The following is a 24,017-nucleotide window of genomic DNA, read 5'->3' as shown; positions in this document are numbered from 1 at the left end:
GGTCAATACTGTTAGGATTCTTCAGACCCGGTTTCTAAGCTAGGATGATTGAGGGCAGTGTATATGTATTGTTGTTAAAATCTAAAGTATAGCCATACAAATGCAATAGTCGAGGCAGCATGTTTTTCTTTGTGTAACGCTAATGAAAATAATGTTAGCAAGCTGCCACTGATCTACAATAACACCACAGTAAAATAATTTCTCTTTAACTTCATACATAGAACAAAAAAACCCTATAATATGTAAGCAATATAGACCAGACTTTTCTGAGATACAGGTGTTTTGACTATTGTGACACTGATTCTGCAGTAATTACAGTACAGGCACAGTACTATTGTATCATACAAATGATTTTTTCTGATTTTAGCATGCTTATTTAGTCCCTTAACAGTGAAATATTTAATAATCACATCTAAATGGTACAAGAACAGAAGCTTACCTAACATACTGTGGACCCTTCTTACCATCAACAACATCCTTATTTATATAAAAAGCAATGATGCCCGAATTAGGAATCTCATACATCGGCTCCAACAGTAACTGTTCCTGAAATAAAAGCAGACAAAACTATCCTTCAAAAATGTAACTCATAGATAGACTTTTATTGCACATAGTCAAATAATTACACTTTCATCTCGGAGAACATGGACATCAGTATGAAAGTACATTATCTGCAAAAAACAGAATTGAAACACAGCATATGGTCAGTGATTCAATACAGTGGACCGTGGAGCAGGACACAGTTTGTGTCCATCTATTTTCACAGAAAGAGTTTCTAACCTCACCTATGATATTAATGAATATGGTGAGTGATGCAAAATTCTAGGCAGAGTCTTCCATAGAGTCCATAGAATCCTGACAGTGCAGAAGAGACCATTTGGCCCATTAAGTCTACACTGACTCTCCTTCAGATTATTTTACCCAGGTCCTCTCAGCCGCTCAAAATCCAAATTAGCCTGCAACACTGCAACAACCACTTGTTTTGGTATAGCACAGTGATAGACAACCTAGGCTATCCCTCCCTCATCTCAGTTGGGTGGCAAGATTGAAATTGGCATGTGCACTAACCATGACCCATGAATAGGATTAAATACATGCCAAATATTTAATCATGAATTATAGAAAATGCTTAATCATTCATATATTATGTTATCAACTTCAAATGGTAAAAACAAACAAACCTTTTATACTTGCCTTACTGAAAGTTCAAAATTAACATGTAAAAAGCAACCTCCCATGTTCACTCCAGTTGTAACCAAGATGGTCTCCCAGGATGGGGTAATTTTGCTAACTACATTTCCGTACCTGGAATTTGCAGTGCTTGCAGATTGCACTGTAGCAACGCTACATACGCCGATTGGATGCAGAGGGGAATGCATGACTTTCACAGTCATTGTGTGCAACCTGCCCATCGGCATTTGTCAACAGAATGTCTTGCAGGCCAAACTCTCAACCCTAATGGGCTGCATGCAGCCCATGGGCCACATGTTACCCACCACTGTTATAGCATCTTTAATGTTATAAAACATTCAACAGGAAGGATAGGACATGTTATGATAGTTCTCCTATCTTTCTGAGTTCGGCCTTTGTTACAGTCCAGCAAGCTAGATTACAACAAAATGCGGGAGTAACATTTTGGATTTTCTCCCTGGCTGATGGCAATGGATCTACCGCTATGATGACTGGTTCGGACCTCAATCTCAAAATATTTTAAATTTAACCTCCAAAATGCAACTGCAATCTTTAATGGATGCACAAGCCTGGTAAAAATGAACTTACCATGATTGATCTCAATCCTCTGGCCCCTATCTTACTTTCAATTGCTTTACTTGCGATAGCACGCAGGGCTGCATCCGTAATGGAGAAATGACACTGAAATAAAAGGTCCAAGGAGACTCCTGAGAAATCCCATATGCTGTTTTGTTATTTAGAAATATTTTAAGGATTAGTTTACTTAAATTATTGTTGTTTTCTTTTAGTTATCTGTTTTAATTTTAAATATATTGTACCTCATGCTTTTGCAGAATACTTTCTAATCACTTGAATCTACTCTGGATAAAAGTAAACACTCCCCATTTCAGTACCAATGTCAAGGAGACAGTGAATCTCTTGAGTCTCTGCTACTTGAGAAACAGTCATATGGGCACATGAAAATTTAGTTTACTTTTTACATAAGATTATAAGCCCATAAAAGGTGGTTAGCAATTTCTGTTAAAATAGAGTCATAGAGTCATAGTCGTAGAGGTTTACAGCATGGAAACAGGCCCTTCAGCCCACCTTGTCCATGCCGCTCTTTTTTTTACACCCCTAAGCTAGTCCCAATTGCCCGCATTTGGCTCATATCCCTATATAGCTATCTTACCCATGTAACTATCTAAATGCTTTTTAAAAGACAAAATTGTACCCGCTTCTACTACTACCTCTGGCAGCTTGTTCCAGACATTCACCACCCTCTGTGTGAAAAAATTGCCTCTCCGGACACTTTTGTATCTCACTCCTCTCACCTTAAATCTATGCCCTCTAGTTTTAGACTCCCCAGCCTTTGGGGAAAGATATTGACTATCTAGCTTACCTATGCCCCTCATTATTTTATAGACCTCTATAAGATCACCCCTCAGCCTTCTACGCTGCAGAAAAAAAGGTCCCAATCTATCCAGCCGCTCCTTATAACTCAATCCATCAAGTCCCAGTAGCATCCTAGTAAATTTTTTCTGCACTCTTTCTAGTTTAATAATATCCTTTCTATAATAGGGTGACCACAACTGTACACAGTTCAAATAGGATTATTAGTGCCAGAATTGCAGGATTTTCAAGTTAGTGAAGTTTAACCACAACAAAATAAATCTCCAAATCAACAATGTTATTTTAGGTATATCCATCCATTGAATAGTTGCACTCATAACAAAGGTTTTATAACAAATTATGAAGCTCATAGAGCAAATCCTAGCATGTAAGATATATGCCGGAATTTATGGCTTTTATCAAAATCTATTATATCTTTTCCTATAAAGGAATTTCATGTAACTCTTGGTAAGGTGAGGGGGGCACCACTGAATTAATGTCTGCAGGTTGAGTATGCTATATACTGAATCTGCTGAATAACTATAATAAGAGAGATTTGATAGTGCCTGTTTATTTTTAATTATCATTGGGTTAATTTGCACAACACTTCTGGGCTTATGAAGTAATTCCTTGATAAAGGCATAATTTTCGACTTGTTAGAATATATATCCCATGCGCTGTCAAATATACACTCATTTCAGATTGGAATATAACATTTTAAAACCATGTACTTGGAACTTGCCCATATAGGCTAGACTTCCAAATATCAAGGACCAGACTAGTGCATCTTCATCAATGTACATTCTGATCACTGGTGTTAATCAAGGGAAGGCAGTAAGTGTAAGAAGGGAATTCAAAGGGACAATGGCTTCAACCATCTGGTAGTGAAAAAAAAAGTGTGTAATTATATAATGTCCGTCAAAGTCAATGATGTATTTTTGGTGTTGTCGCTTTATAATATGGCAGCCAACTTGTATACTGCAAAGTTCCATAATTCGCAATAAGAAAAGAATCTGATAATCTGTTAGTGGTGTTCAGTGAAGACCAATGTTGGCCAGGACATTGGGAAATGTCCCTACTTTTTTTCTTTAAAAATTTATTTTTCAGAGGAACTAAATATCCTAAGCTATCTTTAAAGGTCTCTGCTTGTTCACGTCAATAGGTGAATTCTACTGCCAGGTGTTTAACAATTTATTTTCTACTTTTACAATTTAATGTCAACATAGTTAAATTATTTTAAATGATCGTGTTAACTACAGCATCTTTTGTTTCAACACACTGAGTCCCAGCTTTCTATTGTATCAAAAATTTAATATGTTTGTGTTATTATTTGTTTAGTACATATTGTTACAAAGTATAGAACACCTTCCTCAAAATTGTTTCATGGGGCCAAATAGAACTTGATTGCCCAACCACAGGCATTGCATGGGCAGTGTGTGCATCTATGCCTAACTTTGGTTACAATCACGGCATAATGCAGATTAGTCAACTTGAATAGTTTACTGGCTCTTCACAGACCCAAAGTCCCAGGACTGCATCTCAGGGTGTGGGCAGTCAACAAAAAGCAGTGGGCTACCCTGCTGAATCAAGTGCTTTATTGGTGTAGGGCAAGGGGGGAGGGGGTGCAGGGAGTACCAATGTCAGAGAATTAGGGAGGTAAAAGATAGAGATGTTCAGCTTTCCTTTTTAAATTTCAAAAGCCCATTTCAGTGTTCATTCTGATCCCTATCCCATCGTCTACTTAACGTGCTTGAAAGTGACACCCAGAACGTTAATTCACCAATTGTTCTGAATATTGATAATGAGTGTCTTGATATGTACACCTTTAACCAAATTTACATGTTAACACTGAATAATTCATCTAATACAAAGCAGTGTAACTGATATTTTGGATGTGTCCTTACACTCTTCAGTAGCCATCATTATTGTTTTTGTTTGATTGCTGTAGATAAATGCAATTTCCTTCCTTATTTTAATTTAATTTTAAATATTGACAGGATGCATGTTCTATTACAAAATGCTACATAGCAGCCTTAATTTCAACTAGTGGTTAAAATGATCACTATATTGTTAATCAATATCAACAATAGGGAAATAAATCAGTTTTGGATCACCATTGTAAATGTATACCAGAATGCTCTTTACTTGACCATTCTTAACCATTCTTCTTTATGCTGGTATAACAAAGGAGCAGAGGACAGGAGTGTGGAACTGCAGTGGCAATACTGCTTCTACAATTGAGAAAGAAAATTTTGCTCTCTCCTTTCCTCCAACTATGCAGAAATTTTAGCCAGTAGGGACAGCTACCTATGTCCAGCCCTTTGTCGATGCTGCACTGAATCAGACAGTTATAGTACTGCAAGAGCACCTAGAAAGGTGACTCTGTTTTGTTTTATTTCCCTTTAAATGGGAAAATGGCTGGGAAACTCAGCAGCACAGAAGATTGTAACTAAGTTACAAGAGCTGGGTTCAATTTTCTTGTGGGGCAATTTGCTACTGCTGTTTGGGGAGGGTTTAAAGCAACTTGGCAGGAATGTGCAATCCAGGAGATAGTATCAAAGAGGGAAAGACCTGGGAAAGAAGATAATACTGGAGTAGGAAAAAATAGGGTATTCCACAACAAAACAGAAAATGCTGGAAAATCTCAGCAGGTCTGACAGCATCTGTGGAGAGAGAATAGAGCTAATGTTTCAAGTCCGGATGACCCTTCAGAGCTGGCTCTATTCTTTCTCCACAGATGTTGTCAGGCCTGCTGAGATTTTCCAGCGTTTTCTAATTTTGTTTCAGATTCCAGCATCGGCAATATTTTGTTTTTATTATAGTAAGGTATTAAGTTAGTTTAGCATAAGAGGGAAAGTAATAAAGCTTAAATTAGGGTTTCTGTGCATGTATGTGAACACATGGAGTGTGGTAATAAAATTAATAAGCTGCAGACACAGAGAGCCACTTGAAAATATGATGTTTTGGCTATAACAGAGGCCACCCTCAAAGAAAAGCAGGACTTGTCATATTAAATATTCCTGGATACAAAGTTCAGGAAAGATTGGGAAGGAAGGAAAGGAGGTGTGGCAATATTGATTAAGGAGAACATTACAATGCTGAAGAGAGAGGACATCCCAGAGGTGTCTGTAATGTCTTAACAATGTTAGGGGAGGTGGGATTTAAACAAAAAGAAAAGACATGGTTTGCACATGTAGGTCCAAACTAACAATAATAGATTTACTCTGGGACCTTTTGGCTGTACAGAGCAGAAACTGCAACTAAAACAGCAGCCTATGCAACACCCTAATGACATCACCATCAAATCATGTGATCAGCTCAAAGCAATCTGCAACCACTTAAATATTTAAGTGTCAAGGACAGAATCTATTTGGCTAGAGCTAAGGAACAAGGAAGATGCAAATATATTGCCTGCTGTAGACTATAGATGACAAACTAGTGTAAAAGATGTAAAGGAACAAAGTTGACAGGAAATTACAGAGAAGGGCAAATATTTATAATGGGAGAAGTTAATTGTCCAAATATTGGCTGGAATAGTAGTAATGCAAAGGGCAGAGAGGCAAGATTTCTGAAAGTGTACAGGAGAATTTTCCACAGCAATATATCTCAAGTTCAACAAGAAACAAAGCATTGCTAGACCTGGTTGTTGGGAATGAGGTGAGCCAAATGGTCATATATTAGTTGGAGAACATTTAGGTAATAATGATTACTGTATCACAATGTTTATGAGTTTGCTATGGAAAAGGACAAGGAGCAATCCAGAGTAAGAATAATTAACCGGAGGGAAGCCAACATGAATGGGGTAAGAATGGATCTGGCCCATGTAAATTGGAATTAAAAGATTAGAAGACAAAACTGTCACTGAATAATGGGCGATCTTTAAAAAAGAAATAGTTTAAGATAGATTCCTACAAAGCGGAAAGCTAGAATATAAAAAACATCTGAACTCCAGAAATGATGAAGGGGATAGACATTCGCATAAAGAAGTGTGTTTATGAGAGCTGTCAGGTGGATAATATAACTGAGAACTACTGAATATAGAAGATTCAAAAGGGGAATTGAAAAAGGAAATAGAAGCAGAGAGAGAGTACGAAAAGACACTAAATTCACACAAAAGGGAATCCAAAAGTATTCCACAGACATAAAAATAGTCAAAGAGTGGGGGTAAGAGGAGGAGTGGGGCTGATTAGGGACCAAAATCAGGGATTTACACATGGAAGCAAGGGGCAAGGTAACCTATTAAGCAAAGATTTTGCTTTTGACTTTACCAAGGAAAAGATGCTGCCCAGGTCATTCACAAAGATGAAGGGTTTAAAGTTGATCAGGACGATGTATTTGATAGGTTGTCTGTACTGGAAGTGGATAAGGCACCAGGTTCCAATGAGATGCATCCAACTGTACTGAAGGAAGTGGGAATGGAAATTGAGGAGATCAGGCCATAATTTTCCAATCTTCCTTAGACTCAGGGTGGTGCCAGAGGACTGGAGTATTGCAAATTATTCAAAAAAGTGTAAAAATAAGCCCAGAAACTACAGGTCAGACAGTTTAATATCCTTAGTGGGCAGGTTTTCAGAACCGATGGGCTGGATCTGACAGATCAGCGAAGTCCTCACCCTCAGTTAAGCAGTCAGGTGAGGAAGCCTGCCAAGGTATTGCCAGCTGCCCTTTAACATAGGGAGCAGTGTCAACTGGTTTAAGATGAGTCATCTGCTCCAATCTCAGGTGGATGTTCTGCCTTCGAGAGCTGCTGGCCAATCGGATAACCAAAATCACTGGAGTCCCAGCTGTGTCCAGTTCGAGTGGTGGCCACAGCTGGGACTACAGGCAGCCCCAGAGGGAAATGCTCTGCAATGGAGCTTGAGTTCAAATTATGTTCAGTGTATTGCCAGGGCCAGGCTCGCAGATCTCAGCAACAGGGGTTGGGAAAGGATGAGGACTGGATATGAGAGGCCAGCAGGGACAGTTAAGGGGTTGGTGGGGGCTATGACCTTGGGAGGTACCTCGAATGAGTACACTAGACCTGTAAAGGAGGTTCCCTTACTCCCCTCCTCTCTCTCTCTCTCTCCCCCCCCCCCCCCCCCCCCCCCCCCACTGGCCTACTTCTGCTTCTAGTTTCTATATTAGACTTTTTAATTCCAGATTTTTGTTATTAAATTCCAATTTCACCATTCGTCATGGTAGGATTTGAATCCAGATCCCCAGGGAATTATATTGGGTCACCAGTGACAACACCACTATATCACTATTTACAAATTAATGAAGGTGACAGGATAAGTTGAGAGCAGTTAGTGAAGCATAGAGCATCCTGAGCTTTATAAATAGGAACATACAGTACAAATGCAAGGAAGTTACCTTAAACTTGTGTTAAACACTGGTTCAGCCTCATCTGGAGTGTTTTACCCAATTGTGGGCATCACATTTTAGGAAAAACATCAAGACATTACAGAGCTGCAGATTTGATTCACTAGAATGATTCCACTGTTACACAGAAAGATTGAGGATGTTGGAATTGTTCCCTGTCAAGAAGGATGAGGGGGGATTTGATAGAGAAATTCAAAATCATGTAAGGTCTGGATAGAGTAGATGGGAGAAACTGTTCCCACTGGTGAAAGGATCAAGAACCAGAGGGGACAGATTTAAGGTAGTTGACAGAAGAAGCAATGGTAACTTGAGGAAAAACATTTGCACAAAGTTAGTGGATAGAATCTGGAATGCACTGTCTGAGAGTGTAGTGCAGGCAGGGTCAATTGAGGCTACCAAAAGAGAATTGGATGATTATCTGAAAAGGAAAAAAATTGCAGGGCTACAGGGAAAAGGCAGGTAAGTAGTACTTGGTGAACTGCTCCTTCAGAATGTCAGCATAGATTGGAGAGGCTGAGTACCCTGCTGTGCTGTAACCTGCTCAAGAGCAATTACAGGTGGGTAATAAATGATGACCTAGCCAGAAATGCTCACATCCCTACATAATGTTTTAAAATGTTATGCTTCTGGATGTTCCATAATTCTGGCAATACATATTTCTGCTTCAAAAGAATGCCAACATTTGTTTCTTTTCTTGGTAGACATGCATCTAGTAAGACGACAGTTTGTTCCCTGGTGGTCAATTTGGTGTTCTTCTTTTACTCCTACCTATACAGATAAAATTAGGCCATTGAATTGTATCATCCTTTACAGCTACATAGGTCCAGGCTTCTGTTTCTCTTTTATGCATACCTTATCCATATCAAACAGCATCTTGTACTGAGTTATTATTGAATTTTGTGGTTCTGTCAAAACACGAACTAGCATGTCCTCATTTAAACTATGCAGTGCAAGAACCACGGGAAATCTTCCCACAAATTCTGGAATCATTCCATATTCTATCAGATCCCTAGCCTCCACACTACAAAGCAACTTGTCTTGCTCTTGGGACTCTTCTTGTGTATTCACTCCAGAGGAATTAGCCAGGCCAACTGCTGCTATAGCTCGACGGCCAGTGCCCAGGCTAGTCATTGCACCAAATCCTAGGTACTGAGTGAGGAAAAATAGGTTATTTTACTTTCCATTTACTTTTCAAAGTTTTATTGCATAAATTAATTTCAAACAGTTCACAGTTTAAATTGTGAGCAAAGTATTAACATTAATTTTGCTGAAAAGAGACACATTGTCAAAGCTTTTCATCTTGCATTCATCAGGACAAACCCATGAATGCCAAGTTTCAAACAATCACAACAATTTACTGTACAGGAGAAAAGGGGATGCTGATTGGTTGGCAAGTCCATTCAGACTGGTTGAGACATTACCATGGAGGAAGCAACATGGAACTATAGGCTCTCTATTTTCTCAGGTAATTCAAAGAAGCAAATTCCCCTTGAATTTATAGGGGACTCCACAGAACGGCTGTAGATTTTGTGGTTCCAGATTTTTAATGTCATTTTGATATGGAGAAAGTCAAATTTGGTTAAGATTGTTGAGCTGTGAAAAATGCTACTGTGGACCTTAAACCTGTGAAATAATCTGTTTCAGACATCATGAAGGCTATAGGAATTATTTAGGTAGTGTCACCACTGAGAACATTCTAACAAATTCCCACAAATGTTGGAAAGAACATTTAATATTTAGAGAATTAAGAATAGACCTTTTCATTTCTCCTCCTGCTGATTACTCTCTCCAGTCCATTAAAAGCACCTGAACCTACAAAGAGAATGTTGGTGGTGTCCACCGGAGTGATATCTGTGCGATATCTCCTCGAGCTCCGTTCTGGGACATTTACTGTTGTTCCCTCCATGATTTTCAACAAACCCTGAAAAAGAAAAGTACCACAATTATACCTTAAAATTGCAATTTAAGACCTCTGTTTGTAAATCACCAGTGGTATTCACAGCCGTACACTTACATTGAAGAGTTAAGAAACCTTGCAAGGCCATATGATGAAATAAAATCTGAACAGTCCTTACCTTGGCAACTTCCCTGAGATCAGAAGATTTCTTCCTCACTTACTCCCAGATTTGGTGCACAGATGAAGCAGCATTTACTCTGCTATTTTTGTATCATTCTGGTCTCCATGTGATAAAAAGAGTGAGAGGCACTGGAGAGGTTGCAAAAAACATTTGCATAAATGATACCAGACCTGAGAGCTTATAACTATCATAAAAGGCTGAACCCCTGGTTCTCTCCAGAAAAGAAAAAAGCTAAGACTTAAGATAGCTCTTTAAAATTATGAAGGTGCTTGATAGGTTGACGTAGAGAAGACTACCACTTGTTGGTAGTCCAACAATAGAGGTCACAAATCTGAGAAAATCCACTACTAAATCCAATTGGGAATTCAAAAGAAATTTATTTCAGATGTGGAACTAGAATGTGAAACTTGCAACCACAAAGAGTAGTTGAAGTGAGTAACATAGGTGCAACGAGGGAGAAGGGAATAGAAGGATAACTGATAAAGTTAGATCAAGTAGGTTGAGATGAGGCTAATATGGAGCATAAACACTTGTATAGACCAGTTGAGTCAAATGGCTTATTTCTGTTCTGTAAAAATGACATAATTCTATTTAACTTCCAAAAGATTGCTCTGGTGTTGCCTTCACTGTAGGTGGTCCTTCATTTCAAAGGACCTTATTCCTTTATGGGACCTCTTCTGGCAGCACTTCTAAGGAGCCACCCTAGTGTTTGCAACCATCTTTTCTCCCACTTTAGGTGGAGAACATCTTTAAAAAGAATCAGAAGTCCTTCATTTGTTGCTGCTGTCAGATAAGTTGCCTCTTAACCCTAGGACACTCACAATACACCTGTGGACTGGACATCGTGACAATTTACTTCAATGAAGCTTACTGTGTATTACAGCACCAGGTCAGACGACTACTACAAAAATGTGCAACATCCAAGGAGGAGTGGTGCCAGTGTCTCTCCATTAAGACAATGTTATCACTCATGTGTAAACTAGCAAGATTTGTAACTCAAACCTTTAGTAATTACATTATCCACTGACTTACTGCACAAACACTCAGTTCTAGATAATAATCAACTTGGGTTTTAATGGAATATTACTTGAATTGCAAAAGTCTACCAGCAAATCAAAGACCCAAAATCTTTGCCCAGGAATACTTGATCATGTGGAATAACAGCAAATTGAGCAAGCCAATGTACACACCAGTGAAGAAACCTGCCAGATTTGCCTGTATTGAAATGAACAGAACAAAAGCCAATGGGTTATTTTATAGGCATGTGATTCAATGCATCTAGGAAGGAAACACAGGAAAATCTCCCTTAAGATGTGCAAGCAACAAAAATTGTGCAATTTAAGCTGTAAAATTACACAATCATAATTATCACAAAAGTTATTGTTTCTTATTCACATGCCTCTAAAAACTTTAGGTTGTACTTACTCCTACTACTCCACTGTACACAAATGTATTAAGGCAAATATTCTGAAAAAAAAGTTCTGAAACATTATTATTTGTTTTAAAGTGTTTTTAACTGGCCTTATAAATCCAATGGTCTGAGCTTTATTTTTAATCAAGTCCACCCCATCTATTAAAAATCCCTCTCTGCTGTTTCATTAGATATTATGGGCTTATTTTCATGGAATACAGAAATCTCCACAAACCTTTAAAATGGCAGGTGAGACATTGATGCGCATGTCCTGCCTCCATTTCCAACAGGTTCCATTTTTACCAGCAGGGGAAGGACAAGAGTCATGTAGGAAGAAAACCCAAACTCAACATGGTCATTTGAACTTTAGTGCCAAATTCTAGCAGACCCCGTTTTTGCTGGTTTAAGAGCCTTAATCCGAAGTATGGGAGTCTCAAATTGATGAACTATAAATATGTGTATGGGTAAGGTCTGCTTAGGTGTCCTGATCTAAAGCTTTTTAATTTCCTGTTCTTTATCCATGAGAAAAACAGGCTGAAGCTGTCAGTAAGAGTTAAGAAAAATACCCTCTGCTAGATTGCTTTTGTTGATAGGCCATCTGTTGTAGGTGAGAAAAAAGCATTGCCATCTGATCATTAAATTTGCAATAGAAGTCTATGTTGACATTTCCCTAAGGATTATTCTGTTGTTATGAATACTTGGATGGATTTTAAAAGGTATGATTATCTCAGCAAGGGGTTCGGGTTCACAGTTTGATTGACAGTTTAAAGAAGCTATTACAAGATTAGCTGACTTTGGCCTGGGGTTTCTTTGTCTTTATAAGGGATTAACCACAAGGAGATTTAAAGGTTTGAACGAATTTCATGAATGGGAGATTATTTCACTGTCAAATGTGTAAGAATGAGATCTGTATTAGATTACTAGAAGTTTGTATTTCATCTCCACAGGCTCTTGAGGCCTGCCATGGTGGATACAGAGTGAGTGGCTATAGAGGTAGCATGGAGGCTATGAGGGGGCATGGGTGGAGGTGGGATATGAGTTGTCCTGGAGGTGGCAGGGGGCTTTGAAAGGGCATGGGACAGGGATGAGTGAAGGATGAGAACGAGAAGGCCTACCTCACAGCTTTGAAAACAATTGGGACCATGTCCCTGAGAACGGAGGCAGCCTTCTAACCAGCCCATCTCAGCACTCACCTGTCCCATGGTCACCTAGGATCTGTTTCCAGGGTCGGCGGGCCCAATTCTACACCACTCCAGTTCGCCAGAGCTAACATCGACTCTGACAGAGCACTTTAAACCAAGGCAGGTCTTCCAAGACAGGAAATTTCCTACCCACCTCAGTAGCAAAAATCTGGCCATATCACTCACTTGCTGCACACCTTCTCCTCCTACGTCACGAAGCTGGTGTATTCCTGGAACTGCTCCAATCTTATCCACTTCATCAAGAAACACAATTCCTTATGGATTACAAAATACATAAATAAATATTTTAAAACTGTTTAGTCTCACTATGGCACTCTCTGGTAAATGTATAACAGCCTGCAACACAACATGTGTTGATTATGGCTGCTCTTGTTAATAGGTAATAATGGTGCCCCATGCTGTTCAGGCTCCCTCGGAAGATATTCAGAAATAACATTGCCTAATCATCCAAGGTCAGTCCTTCTGAACATTTCACTGTTGCTCAAAACACATCCTTCCCAGCAAGCAGGAACCGTAGTTTTGAGCACTAGCTAACAGTTGCTAGGTGCGCAATAATTATTGCCAGTTTATCTGCTAAGAGAGGGAGAGAGGATTCATGAGGGTGAAATGGGAAGGTACAGGTTATGAAGGAGACCAGCAGGAGGGGGAAATGTGGGCTATTCTTCAAGGACTTCCTTTATTTCCGATTTCAAATGTATTGAGTGACATGAGCCTTGCAGACGTACCGCTGTTGCATGAAGCTGAGATCACCGAAATTATCTTACTTTTGAGAGCATAATGAACTCTCAGCCCAGCTTGTGAGCAAGCTCCCAACACCCTGTGAGCTGGTCACCTAACATTGTGGAGAGTTGGACCCATATACTTACTGTGATGTAGACACAAAAAAGTGGTTTTGAGCAGTGGCTTTGGCTTCACTAGCAATTGCCTGCTCATTCTGTGCTGGAAGTGTACAGTGTGTCATATTCTTAGGCATCCAGGACATGTGCCAGAAGCAGACATTAGTCCCTCTGCATATGCAAAGAAGGAGCCTAGTGCCTGTTTGATGCCAACTTTGCAAAATTTGACTACTGCAGAGGCTGTGGATGCTGCTGTTAGTTTCTTTAGGCACTTGACAGCCAATTGTCAGTCCCCAAAGGAACCACTGCAGTCGGGTTGCCAACTGACCTGGATTGCCCTGGAGTTTCCAGGAACTGGAAATAAATTTATAGGACTCTGCTGCACGCAACCCAAGAGAAAAATTGTAGATCTGAATTCTTCACATGGTGAGGTCCACTTCCCGCCGTTCGAAGAGTTGGTGGGGAAGTTTTCCACGCTGATGCTGAGTGTCCAGTATCCATTTCATGCTTCAAATGAGGCTTTGCCCACTCCAGCATTAAATTGTTGTGCTGTTGGGGTGAGCAGGAACCCGGAATGAATCCCGTCCTTTCAAATTCACCCCAGCCCCCCGATCTAAAAACCTACCAGTGAGGGAGCGTAAGATTCTGGCCATAGGAGCATTTAATTTTCTTTTCATTTCCTTTGACCACTTTTGTTTATTAGCGATTTTAAAGTTTAAAGTTTTTTTAAAAGTTTATTTATCAGTGTCACAAGTAGGCTTACATTAACACTGCAATGAAGTTACTGTGAAAATCCTCTAGTCGCAACACTCTGACGCCTGTTGGGGTACACTAAGGGAGAATTTAGCATGGCCAATGCACCTAATGAACATGTCCTTCGGACTGTGGGAGGAAATCGGAGCACCCTGAGGAAACCCACGCGGACATGCAGAGAACGTGCAGACTCCACACAGACAGTGACCCAAGCTACTAATCACATGTGCTAACCAAGTTAAAATGTAGCTGTGGAGAAGAAAAAGGCTATTACACATCCAAGAAAAATCTAACTGCATCATGAAAAGTCTCTTTGCTTTCCAATTGCTGCTGGAAGATGGTGAGCCACGATGTTGAAGTAATGGGTAGACCAATAGTGAGAGGTGGCTGCCAGGTAATCAATTCTCCAAGAACCCAAACAAATTTGGGAACCCAATGCTGAAGGTTGCCACCTTAAAGCTAGATTTTTCTCCTTACCTTAGTGTCAGATTAAATTGGTAGACAACTTCTGTCTGCCAACAATACTATCAATTGCTTCACCTACCCCCCAATTCCCCATCCCCTCACCCAGCTTGGAAATATTGGGCGGGATTTTCTGTTTACCCCCCCATCCCGTACTGTGTTTTGCAGCAGTGGAAGTGGCTCACCATTGGGCGGTGTCAGGATTTTCCAGTGCCGCTGTTGTCAGCCAGTTTTCCCATTGTTCACACACTCTGCTGCCGGGGAACCTGTGGTGGAGGGGGTCACCAGTGGAATCAGAAGATCCTGCCAGCAAGAACGGCCGGAAAACTTCGGCCATTGGAACAGGAGTCTGCCTTTTAGCTCCTTGAGCCTGTTCTGCCATTCAGTGAGGTTGCGAATGATCTCCAATATAACTCAATTTAACTGCTTAGTACCTCTAAAATCGCAATTTTAGAAGTTTACTGGCTTCATACATTTAAATGGATTTGTAAGTAACATCACTCATACCAGTCAATAATCTCATGATGAAAATTGTATAACATGGACAGTTTACCAGCAATATAATTACAGGCGCTTAGTAACAGAGTGAAAATTCATGGGTGGGATTCTCCCAAAAAAATCTAAGCGTTGAATTTGCATAAAACTGGAGTAAATCCTGCTGTTTTTTTCAGTGGGATTTTCAAAATGAATTTCCCACATTCTGTGCACTGCAGAATGCACTAGCGTGACTCGCACAAAAAATAAGTGGGCGGGGCCTATTCCCGCTGGAGAGGCCGGCATCATAACGCTGAGCGAGCTACTGCGCATGCGCTGAACTGTCAGCACTGAGATCGGCACATGCGCAGTAGCCCGCACTGTCGGCCTCTCAATTTCTGGCCAGCTTGATCACTGGCCAGCCCCGCGACTCCCGCATCACTGGCCTTGCGACTCCCCGCCCACCAATTGCTGGCTTCCCGGGCCAGCCTTGACTACCCCCCTCAGCCTGCCTCGATCTCTCCTCACCTCCCCCAGCAGTCCAAACCTCCCCTCTCCCATCCCAACCCCCCACCTACCCGCAGTCCCAACCCCGCCCCAGGGCAGGCCGACTCCCCCTTCCCCCCTCACCACCACCTCGTTGGCAAGTCCCAATCACTGGCCTCCCTCCCTCTCCCACTGTCAAGTGCAGAGTGGCAGTGTGACCCCCCCCTCCCCCGGCCCCCACCAATCTCCCCCCCCAAAGGACCCGCCCCATTCAGCCCCACCCCTTCTGGCCTTTCCCCTTTGGCACTGCCCAATGCCCAATGGGCAGTGCCAAGATACCCCCTTGGGGATTGCCACTTTGCCCTTGGGTAGTGCCAGGGGTCTAGGCTGGCACTGCCAAGCTGGCAATGTCCAGGGGGTACCCCCCTTACCCCGAGCTCCACAATCCGCCTTCATTCCAGCAGTGTCGGGCCACCAGCTCCCCACAAGTGGGGAACTATTGTAAACCCTGTTGGAGTGAAACACTCCTGGTGTCGTTGGGAGGAGGGGGGGAAACTCTAGCGGCTTGGAGACTTCAGTCCCGAGCCTGCTAAATAGATGCAAATTCATATTTAAATACATTTATACAGCTCCACACGATTTCTGGCGCAAAGCTGACGGCACCGGAAATCCACCCCCCAGAGCCTCGAGGAGGACGTGGTGCCCAGCAGGTATCCCGCTATACTCTGTTTCAATCTCCCGGACTGGGAGAATCTGCACCGCCGCCACCCCCCCCCCCCCCCCATAATGCTGTTAACTCTTGCCAAATCATCTTTATTGATTTCAATTCTAAAAATAAACTCAAATAACCTCTAATATTGCAATTGTTTACATATGACCAGTTACTCAGCATCAGCAGCACATTGCATCACCATCCAGTTGATTTTTTTAAAAAGAGATATACAGCACACAAACAGGCCCTTTGGCCCAACTCGTCCATGCTGACCAGGTGTCCTAAACTGAATTAGTCCCATTAGCCTGCGTTTGGTTCATATCCCTCTGAACCTTTCCTATCCATGTACCTGTCCAAATGTATTTTAAATGTCGTAATTGCACCCACCTTTACCACTTCCTCTGGCAGCTCATTCCATAAACACACACCACTCTGCGTGAAAATGTTGCCCTCCAGTCCCTTTTAAATCTTTCCCCTCTCACCTTAAACTTATGTCCTCTAGTTTTGGACTCCCCTACCCTGAGGAAAGGACCTTGGCTAATCACCTTATCTATGCCCCCTCATGATTTTATAAACCTCTATTAGGCCACTCCTCATCGTCCTACACGCCACGAAAAAAAGTCCCAGCCTATCCACCTCCTTATAATGCAAACCTTCCAGTCCCGGTCACATCCTTGTCGACCTTTTTTGCACCCTTTCCTGTTTAATAAAAATCCTTCCTATAGCATTGTTGGATCAGTTGCAAATCTCACCATTTTACCTTTCTTTGGGATACATTTCTGCTCATTGATTGTTTAAAATGACAACAATAAACTAAACCTGCTCGCAACTGTTTATCACCATAAAATAATGGAGGCCATTGAAAGGAATGAGCTCCAAGTTAGTTAATGATTTGTGCCAAGATACAAGTCTCCTGTTGTTATAAAAGACTCTTATTACTCTTGCTGTCACCCTCAACAAATCCACAAGAGTATTGACACATTGGAACAAATATGGTAAAACAATAAATACTAATATTCACCGATTGGTCTCATTTGATTGTATTTTTTGACCAAAATAAGAAGGGTACCTTGTTGAGCTCTTGCAACATTGAAGTTTGCACTCTGCAGCAGCTTAGCAATAACCGATTCAATGTCTTCACCAACATATCCTGCTTGCGTTAGGCACGTACAATCGCAGATAGCAAATGGTACATCCAAGCACTTAGCCAAGCTCTGGGCTAACAATGTTTTCCCTATGAAAATAAAATAGATTATTTGGTTTTGAAATAAAATTGTATTGTTGCGAGACCCTTGCTTCATATAAAAAAATGATTTTTGAATTTACTGGCCAGAAACCCCTAACTGATTTTTTTTAAAGATTAAAGCCACATTTCAATGATTTGGAATCATTGTCAAAGATGGCTACATCATTGGCATGTAAATTTGCATCATTGTATCTTCTGTATTCCAAAAAACATTGAAATAGAGGAAACCTGTCTATAAAGCTGAACCAGGAACAATACTCAATTGGGTGGAGACAAATTTTAGACATAATCACTTGGACAATAGAACCCCAGCTGAGAAATAAATTTCAAGCTATGATCTAATCAAGTTATAATTGGAATGATCATATTAGGGTCACTGAGCAGTTGGTGAGAGAAAGTCACAATCCAATCCTTTATGTGTTTAAGCACTTGCTTTCTTTGCAAAACAGTTAAGACAGAAGCAATTGAGTCACTGAAAGAAGACCATATGGTTTCTTCTGTCCTTCCTTCTCTCTCTCTCCCTCCACCCAACTTGTAGGTTTTTAACTATGTATGTTGAGTTTAACCATGTATGCCTATCCAAATACCTCAGATAGAGATTTTTAAAAGAACCCAACTCAGTGCTGCTGCCACCAGAAGAACAGATAAACTCATCCATCTATATAATTAAAACACCTCTCCAAATTCACCAGCGACATCATTACTGAGTATTTTAAATATTCATACAAAATTTCTCCAGCCATCATTCTAACAAATGCACTGACCTATGAGGTGAAATTTTGCCAACAAATGGCAGAGCATTGTTTCCAGCACAAAAAACGGAGTGCTTCCTGCTGACGGCATGTTTTTGGGTCAAATCTTATGCCTAATTAACCAATAATTTTTATGCCCACAGATATCACGCCGCACTTGCAGCATGTTCCACCTGATTTGCCCGTCCAACAATGACTTACTGCTGCACGTACTGGGGAGCTCCATGTAAATGGCTCCCCAGCACTTGTTCCACAATGACTCAGGGGATGGCAGTCAAGAAGCCCACACCATGCCTTTCAGAGAGGGCCCTCACCAAGATGCTGCATGGAGTGGAGCAGAGCCAGGACACAGTCTACCCCTACTCCATGAGACAACCTTCCAGCAGGGTCACCACCCTCGCCTGGGATATAGTATAAACGCACTGCAAAAGAGGATGGGGCAACAGTGTCAGAAGATGATGAATGATCTTCACTCAGCCAGGGTAAGTGAACCACCCCAAACTGGACCAAGGGATTGATTAAGAAGGGGAAAATAGAGTATGAAAGTAAGCTAGCGGAGAACATAAGAAGTGACTGTAAAAGTTTCTATCGAGCCATAGAATCACTACAGTGAAAAAAGAGGCCATTTGGCCCATCAAGTCTGCACTGACTATTTGAAAGAGCATGCCACCCAGGCCTCCTCTCTGCCCTATCCCTGTAACTCTGTGTATTTACCATGGTGAATTGACCTAAGCTGTGCATCTTTGGACTATAGATCTGTAAAGGGAAAAAGATTGACAAAAACCGAATGTAGGCCCCTTACCGTCAGAAAGGGGAGAATTTATAACTGGTTTATTTGGCTGATTTCAGGGATGACAGGATTGTCATATGAGGGGAGACTAAGTCAGTTCAATTATATTTATTGGAGTTTGGAAGAGTGAGATGAGATCTCATAGAAACTTATAAAATTCTAACAGGATTAGACAGGGTAAATTTGGAAAGAATGTTTCCAATCTAGGGGGATTCCAGAACTAGAAGTCAGAGTTTGAGGATAAGATAAGTCCTTTTAGGACTGGGATGAGGAGAAATCTCTTCATCCAGAGAGTGGTGAATCTGTGGAATTCATGACCACAGAAACATTGTGTGACTTCAAGAAGGATTTAGATATAGCTCTTGGGGCTAAAGGGATCAAGGAATATGGGGGGAAGGGGGGATCAGGATATTGATTCTGATGATCAGCCATGATCAAAATGAATGGCAGAGCAGGGTCGAAGGGTTGAATGGCTTATTCCTGCTTCTATTTGCTATGTTAATAGGGCCACTTCCTTAAGTACTCTGGGATGAAGATTACCAGGCCTTGGAAATGTATCCACCTTCCACCCCATTAATTTCCTCAAAGCCATTTCTCTACTAACACTGATTTCCTTCAGCTTCTCAGTATAACTTGTGTTCCTCAGAATTTCCGGTACATTATTCATGTCTTCCTTTGCGAAGACAGAAGTGAAATATGAATTTAGTTCCCTCTGTATCCCCTGTAATGCACTGATACCAGGTGCCTTCTCTTGCAGGCCGAACAGCGGAGCAGGCCAGACCATTCTCGCACCCCTGAAAGCACAAGACTCAATGAACTCAGTGCAGAAGGAGGCCATTTGGCCTATTGAGTCTGCACTGACTCTCCGACAGAGCATCTTACCCATACCCTATCCCTGTAACCCCAAGCATTTACCCCACTAAATCCATAACCTACATATCTTGGGACGCTAAGGGGCATTTTATCATGGCCAACCCACCTAACCTGCACATCTTTGGACTAATGTCTTAGTTAAATTGGAGAACAAGGGAGTTTCATAAGAGCGTGTTAGTGCATTTGTTACTAACATTACACGATTCCTATTGTGGTTCTGCCAAAGAAATGTAAAAAGTAATCGGATTTAATTTCAGTCCTGGTATGGAACTGGACATAGCATATTGGCAGGGGTTATGATTCTTGTTGATACCAACATTCACTTCTGAATCTGAAGTTTGTAAATTTGGGCACCACTCTTTGAGCAATAAATAACTAGGCTGATATTTCAGGGAATGCTGCATTTTGGGAAGTACCAGGCTTCAGATGAACGCCAAAATTCTACTGCCCCACCTGTCACGGAATTGGAGCGGGTGAGGGGCGGACAATGCAAATGTCTGTTGTCCTTGCGCGGGATTTTCTGGTCTCGCTAGAGCGAGGCCGTAAAATCCCACCCGGAATGTTAAATGGAGGCACTGGCCAGGACATTCCGTGCAACCCATCCATATTGCAGCAGCAGAAGTGGCCTGCCATTGGCCGCTGGTGGGATCTTCCGGTTCCACTGTTGTCAACGGGGTTTCCCATTGAATGTACTTCTCGCTGCCAGGAAATCCATGGCGGGGTGCGCCATCGGCGAGACTGGAAGATCCCACCAGCGTGAATGACTGGAAAGTTCCAACCACTGTCTTCCAATGATTTAGGTTTTCATGTTTGGGGTGGCACCCCAACATGAAACAAATGTTTCATGCAAAGATTTCATAACATAATTCAAAGTACAGCAAAAAATTCTTCCTGAGTCCTAGACAACATTCCTCCCTCAACTAATACCATCAAAAGCAGATTAATGGATCATTGTGCTCAATGCTGTTTTGGGATGGTGCCCTGTGCATAATGGCTGTTGTGCTTACATCATCGACAATTAACTGGACGTGAAGCTTTTGGGTTGTACTGAGAGACATGGCACCATATAAATGCACATTTTTCAATGTGCATGCAAATTCATTCTAACCCAGACTTGATATGAGCCTCTTCATATTATATTGGGCCATTGAAGCAAGATAACATGAAAATGATACAATAGTTGGATTTGTGTTTCTGATCTGACTGAGACTTGACTTTACCTGAGCCTGAGGGTCCAAGCAGAATGATGTTACTTTTGTCTAAATGAACAGTGTCATCATCAGAATCAAAATTCCTTCGGAAACTTCTCTTTGGTAACGACTGTTGTGAAAAATAATGCGAAGGTGGAATCAATCCTGTTAATTGAAGCAGTTCTGTCGGAAAAATATAGGCGAACATCTTAAAAAGCATTATTTTGTAATGTCACTTTTTGTTTCGTGATATCCTGGCAAAAGTTCAATCTTATAATGAAACTATAAACGGAAGTAGTCCTGCCTTATTTAGCCTAGCTTTACATTATTGTTGGGTCTTTTTAAATAAGCAAATTTATCTAAATAATAGCATACAAACCACATTCAACATCCTCCCGTCCTCTCCCAATGCCTAAAAGGTGAAAACGTACAGCTTTTGAGCTGGAATCTTAGGAATAGTCAGAATTTGATGAAGTAACAGCTATTTATAGATCTCACTTTATCTTAATCCATGACACTTTATGCACATCACACTTATTTTTATATTTTGTGTAAAGCACGTCAAATTATATTTTGAACCGGTAATGGCTCGATGGCTCACGTTTTGATCCGTGACCTGCAATGTAATGTGCACCAATGTGATAAATGAAACTTTTTAAATTAAATTCCTCAAGCTTTCTGAAGTTTTTAAAAGATACTCTCCTTATCCTTCCACTTTTTCTGGAATGATTATTCTGGAATGGTTTCACAGAAATAAGCAGGCCTTATATCATACCTAGGAAGGCGGCATGGTGGCACAGTTGGGTGGCATGGTGGCACAGTGGTTAGCACTGCTGCCTCACAATGCCAGGGTCCCAGGTTCAATTCCAGCCTTGGGTCACTGTCTGTATGGAGTTTGCACATTCTCCCCATGTCTGCGTGGGTTTCCTCCGGGTGCTCCGGTTTCCTCCCACAGTCCAAAGATATGCAGGTTAGATGGATTGGCCATGCTAAATTGACCCTAGTGTCAGGGGGATTCGCAGAGTGAATGCATGGGATTGTGGGGATGGGGGCCTGGGTGGGATTTTGGTCGGTACAGACTCAATGGGCCGAATGGCCTCCTTCTGTACTGTAGGGATTCTATGATTCGATGAAGGCATCCTTCACAAAATGGTAGGGATTGTGATTGTTGGCAAAGCTGTTACTCCTGTCAGCCCCAAACCTGTCCTCACTTGATTTCTAAGAACACAGAGTTGGGACAGGGAGAGGGTAGGATGAATAACCCATCAAAGCAGGTACTGGGAATGTAGTATGCCATTACCCCATGCATATCATTGCATTGCAGGTCTGCTGGTTCATGTGATCAATGTATGCATTCAGTGCTATCTGCACTGTTCATTGGCAGTGTGCATTCAGCAGGAGGCCCAATTTCACAGGTTATTCATGCTCCATAGAGATAGCTTGCCTGTTTTAAACAGTTGTGGCTGAAATAACTGATGGAAGTCCTTTGTGAACTGAATCTGTGATCTAATGCTTTGAAGAATGGCTCAAAATGAAATAGAGCAAGATTTTCTGATGCTGCACTGGAGATCTTGATGCAAAAGGTGAGACATAAGGAACATTCTATTTTCACAGATGGGCAGGGTACACTCAAAGTAGAGTCATAGAGACATAGAGGTTTACAGCATGGAAACAGGGCCTTTGGCTCAACTTGCCATGCGTCCTTTTTTTTAAACCACTAAGCTAGTCCCAATTGCCCGCGTTTGGCCCATATCCCTCTAAGCCTATCTTACCCATTTAACTGTCTAAATACTTTTTAAAAGACAAAATTGTTCCCATCTCTACTACTACCTCTGGCAGCTTGTTCCAGACACTCACCACCCTCTGTGTGAAGAAATTTCCCCTCTGGACCCTTTTGTATCCCTCCCCTCTCGCCTTAAACCTATGCCCTCTAGTTTTAGACTCCCCTACCTTTGAGAAAAGATGTTGACTATCTAGCTGATCTATGCCTCTCATCATTTTATTGATCACCCCTTAGGTCTCCTACGCTCCAGGGAAAAAAATTCAAGTCTATCCAGTCTCTCCTTATAACTCAAACCACCAAGTCCTAGTAGCATCCGAGTGAATCTTTTCTACATTCTTTCTTGTTTACTAATATCCTTTCTGTAATAGGGTGACCAGAACTGTATACAATAGTAAGAGGAAACACTGATAGAGGTCAACACCAAGAGTCTCGCTCCAGAACATGAAAAGCGACTGGAAGATGTTTAATGGTCTCATGTGTTTCAATGAGTTCAATCTTCGAACAGCATATCCTACCAGCTGCACCACTAACGTAATCATCTTCTCAATTCAATACACCTCCATCACTCACCTACCAACAATCTCTATCAATCAAGATTCATAGCTGACATTTACATATGTTCCACTGCACCCTCACACACTTAGCACTGTTGCATGCTTTACACCCTCAACTCACTGCTGACACACACCTGCAGCTATTCAACAATGAAAGCCATATCACCCAAGCATAAATGCAACACTGCCACACTTTACACTACTTGCAGGGCACTGGCTGATGTGGAAGCGGTGGCTTGAAATCACCTGTCAATTATAATCAAAATGTGTTGCGATATGTCCGTTTTGCGTGCTACAAGTAGTCATTAGGTGTGTGCTCACACACAAATCACTTTACCAAGCTGTCATGTTGCAGAGCGCCATTTTGAGACATTGGATGACTGCATAGTGCCTATAAAAGATGGATGCGATGTGATACAATGTAACCCCAAATACAGCAGGACTGAATTTTATAGCAATCAGGAGAGCTACCCATAACTGATTTTGTTCCCT

The 24,017-nt window shown here is 41.4% G+C and overlaps 1 protein-coding gene across 1 annotated transcript in view; it reads right to left on the bottom strand.

The window, feature by feature from the left end:
* Positions 1–435: 435 nt before the first annotated feature.
* The window catches only part of LOC144494677 (ATP-dependent clpX-like chaperone, mitochondrial), a 45,167-nt gene continuing 21,585 nt past the window's right edge, over positions 436–24,017 (bottom strand). Inside the window, exons 7-13 of the mRNA XM_078213880.1 lie at positions 21,219–21,371; positions 17,407–17,571; positions 12,780–12,868; positions 9,680–9,844; positions 8,776–9,072; positions 1,780–1,872; positions 436–546 (exon numbers count right to left, since the gene is read on the bottom strand). Coding sequence (XP_078070006.1) covers positions 436–546; positions 1,780–1,872; positions 8,776–9,072; positions 9,680–9,844; positions 12,780–12,868; positions 17,407–17,571; positions 21,219–21,371 — 1,073 coding nt within the window. The remainder of the gene's footprint in view (positions 547–1,779; positions 1,873–8,775; positions 9,073–9,679; positions 9,845–12,779; positions 12,869–17,406; positions 17,572–21,218; positions 21,372–24,017) is intronic.

The sequence above is a fragment of the Mustelus asterias genome, chromosome 6 (genome assembly GCF_964213995.1).
Source record: "Mustelus asterias chromosome 6, sMusAst1.hap1.1, whole genome shotgun sequence".
Lineage (NCBI taxonomy): Eukaryota > Metazoa > Chordata > Chondrichthyes > Carcharhiniformes > Triakidae > Mustelus > Mustelus asterias.
Note: the sequence above shows the minus strand (reverse complement) of the source record. Positions and strands in the feature narration are given on the sequence as shown.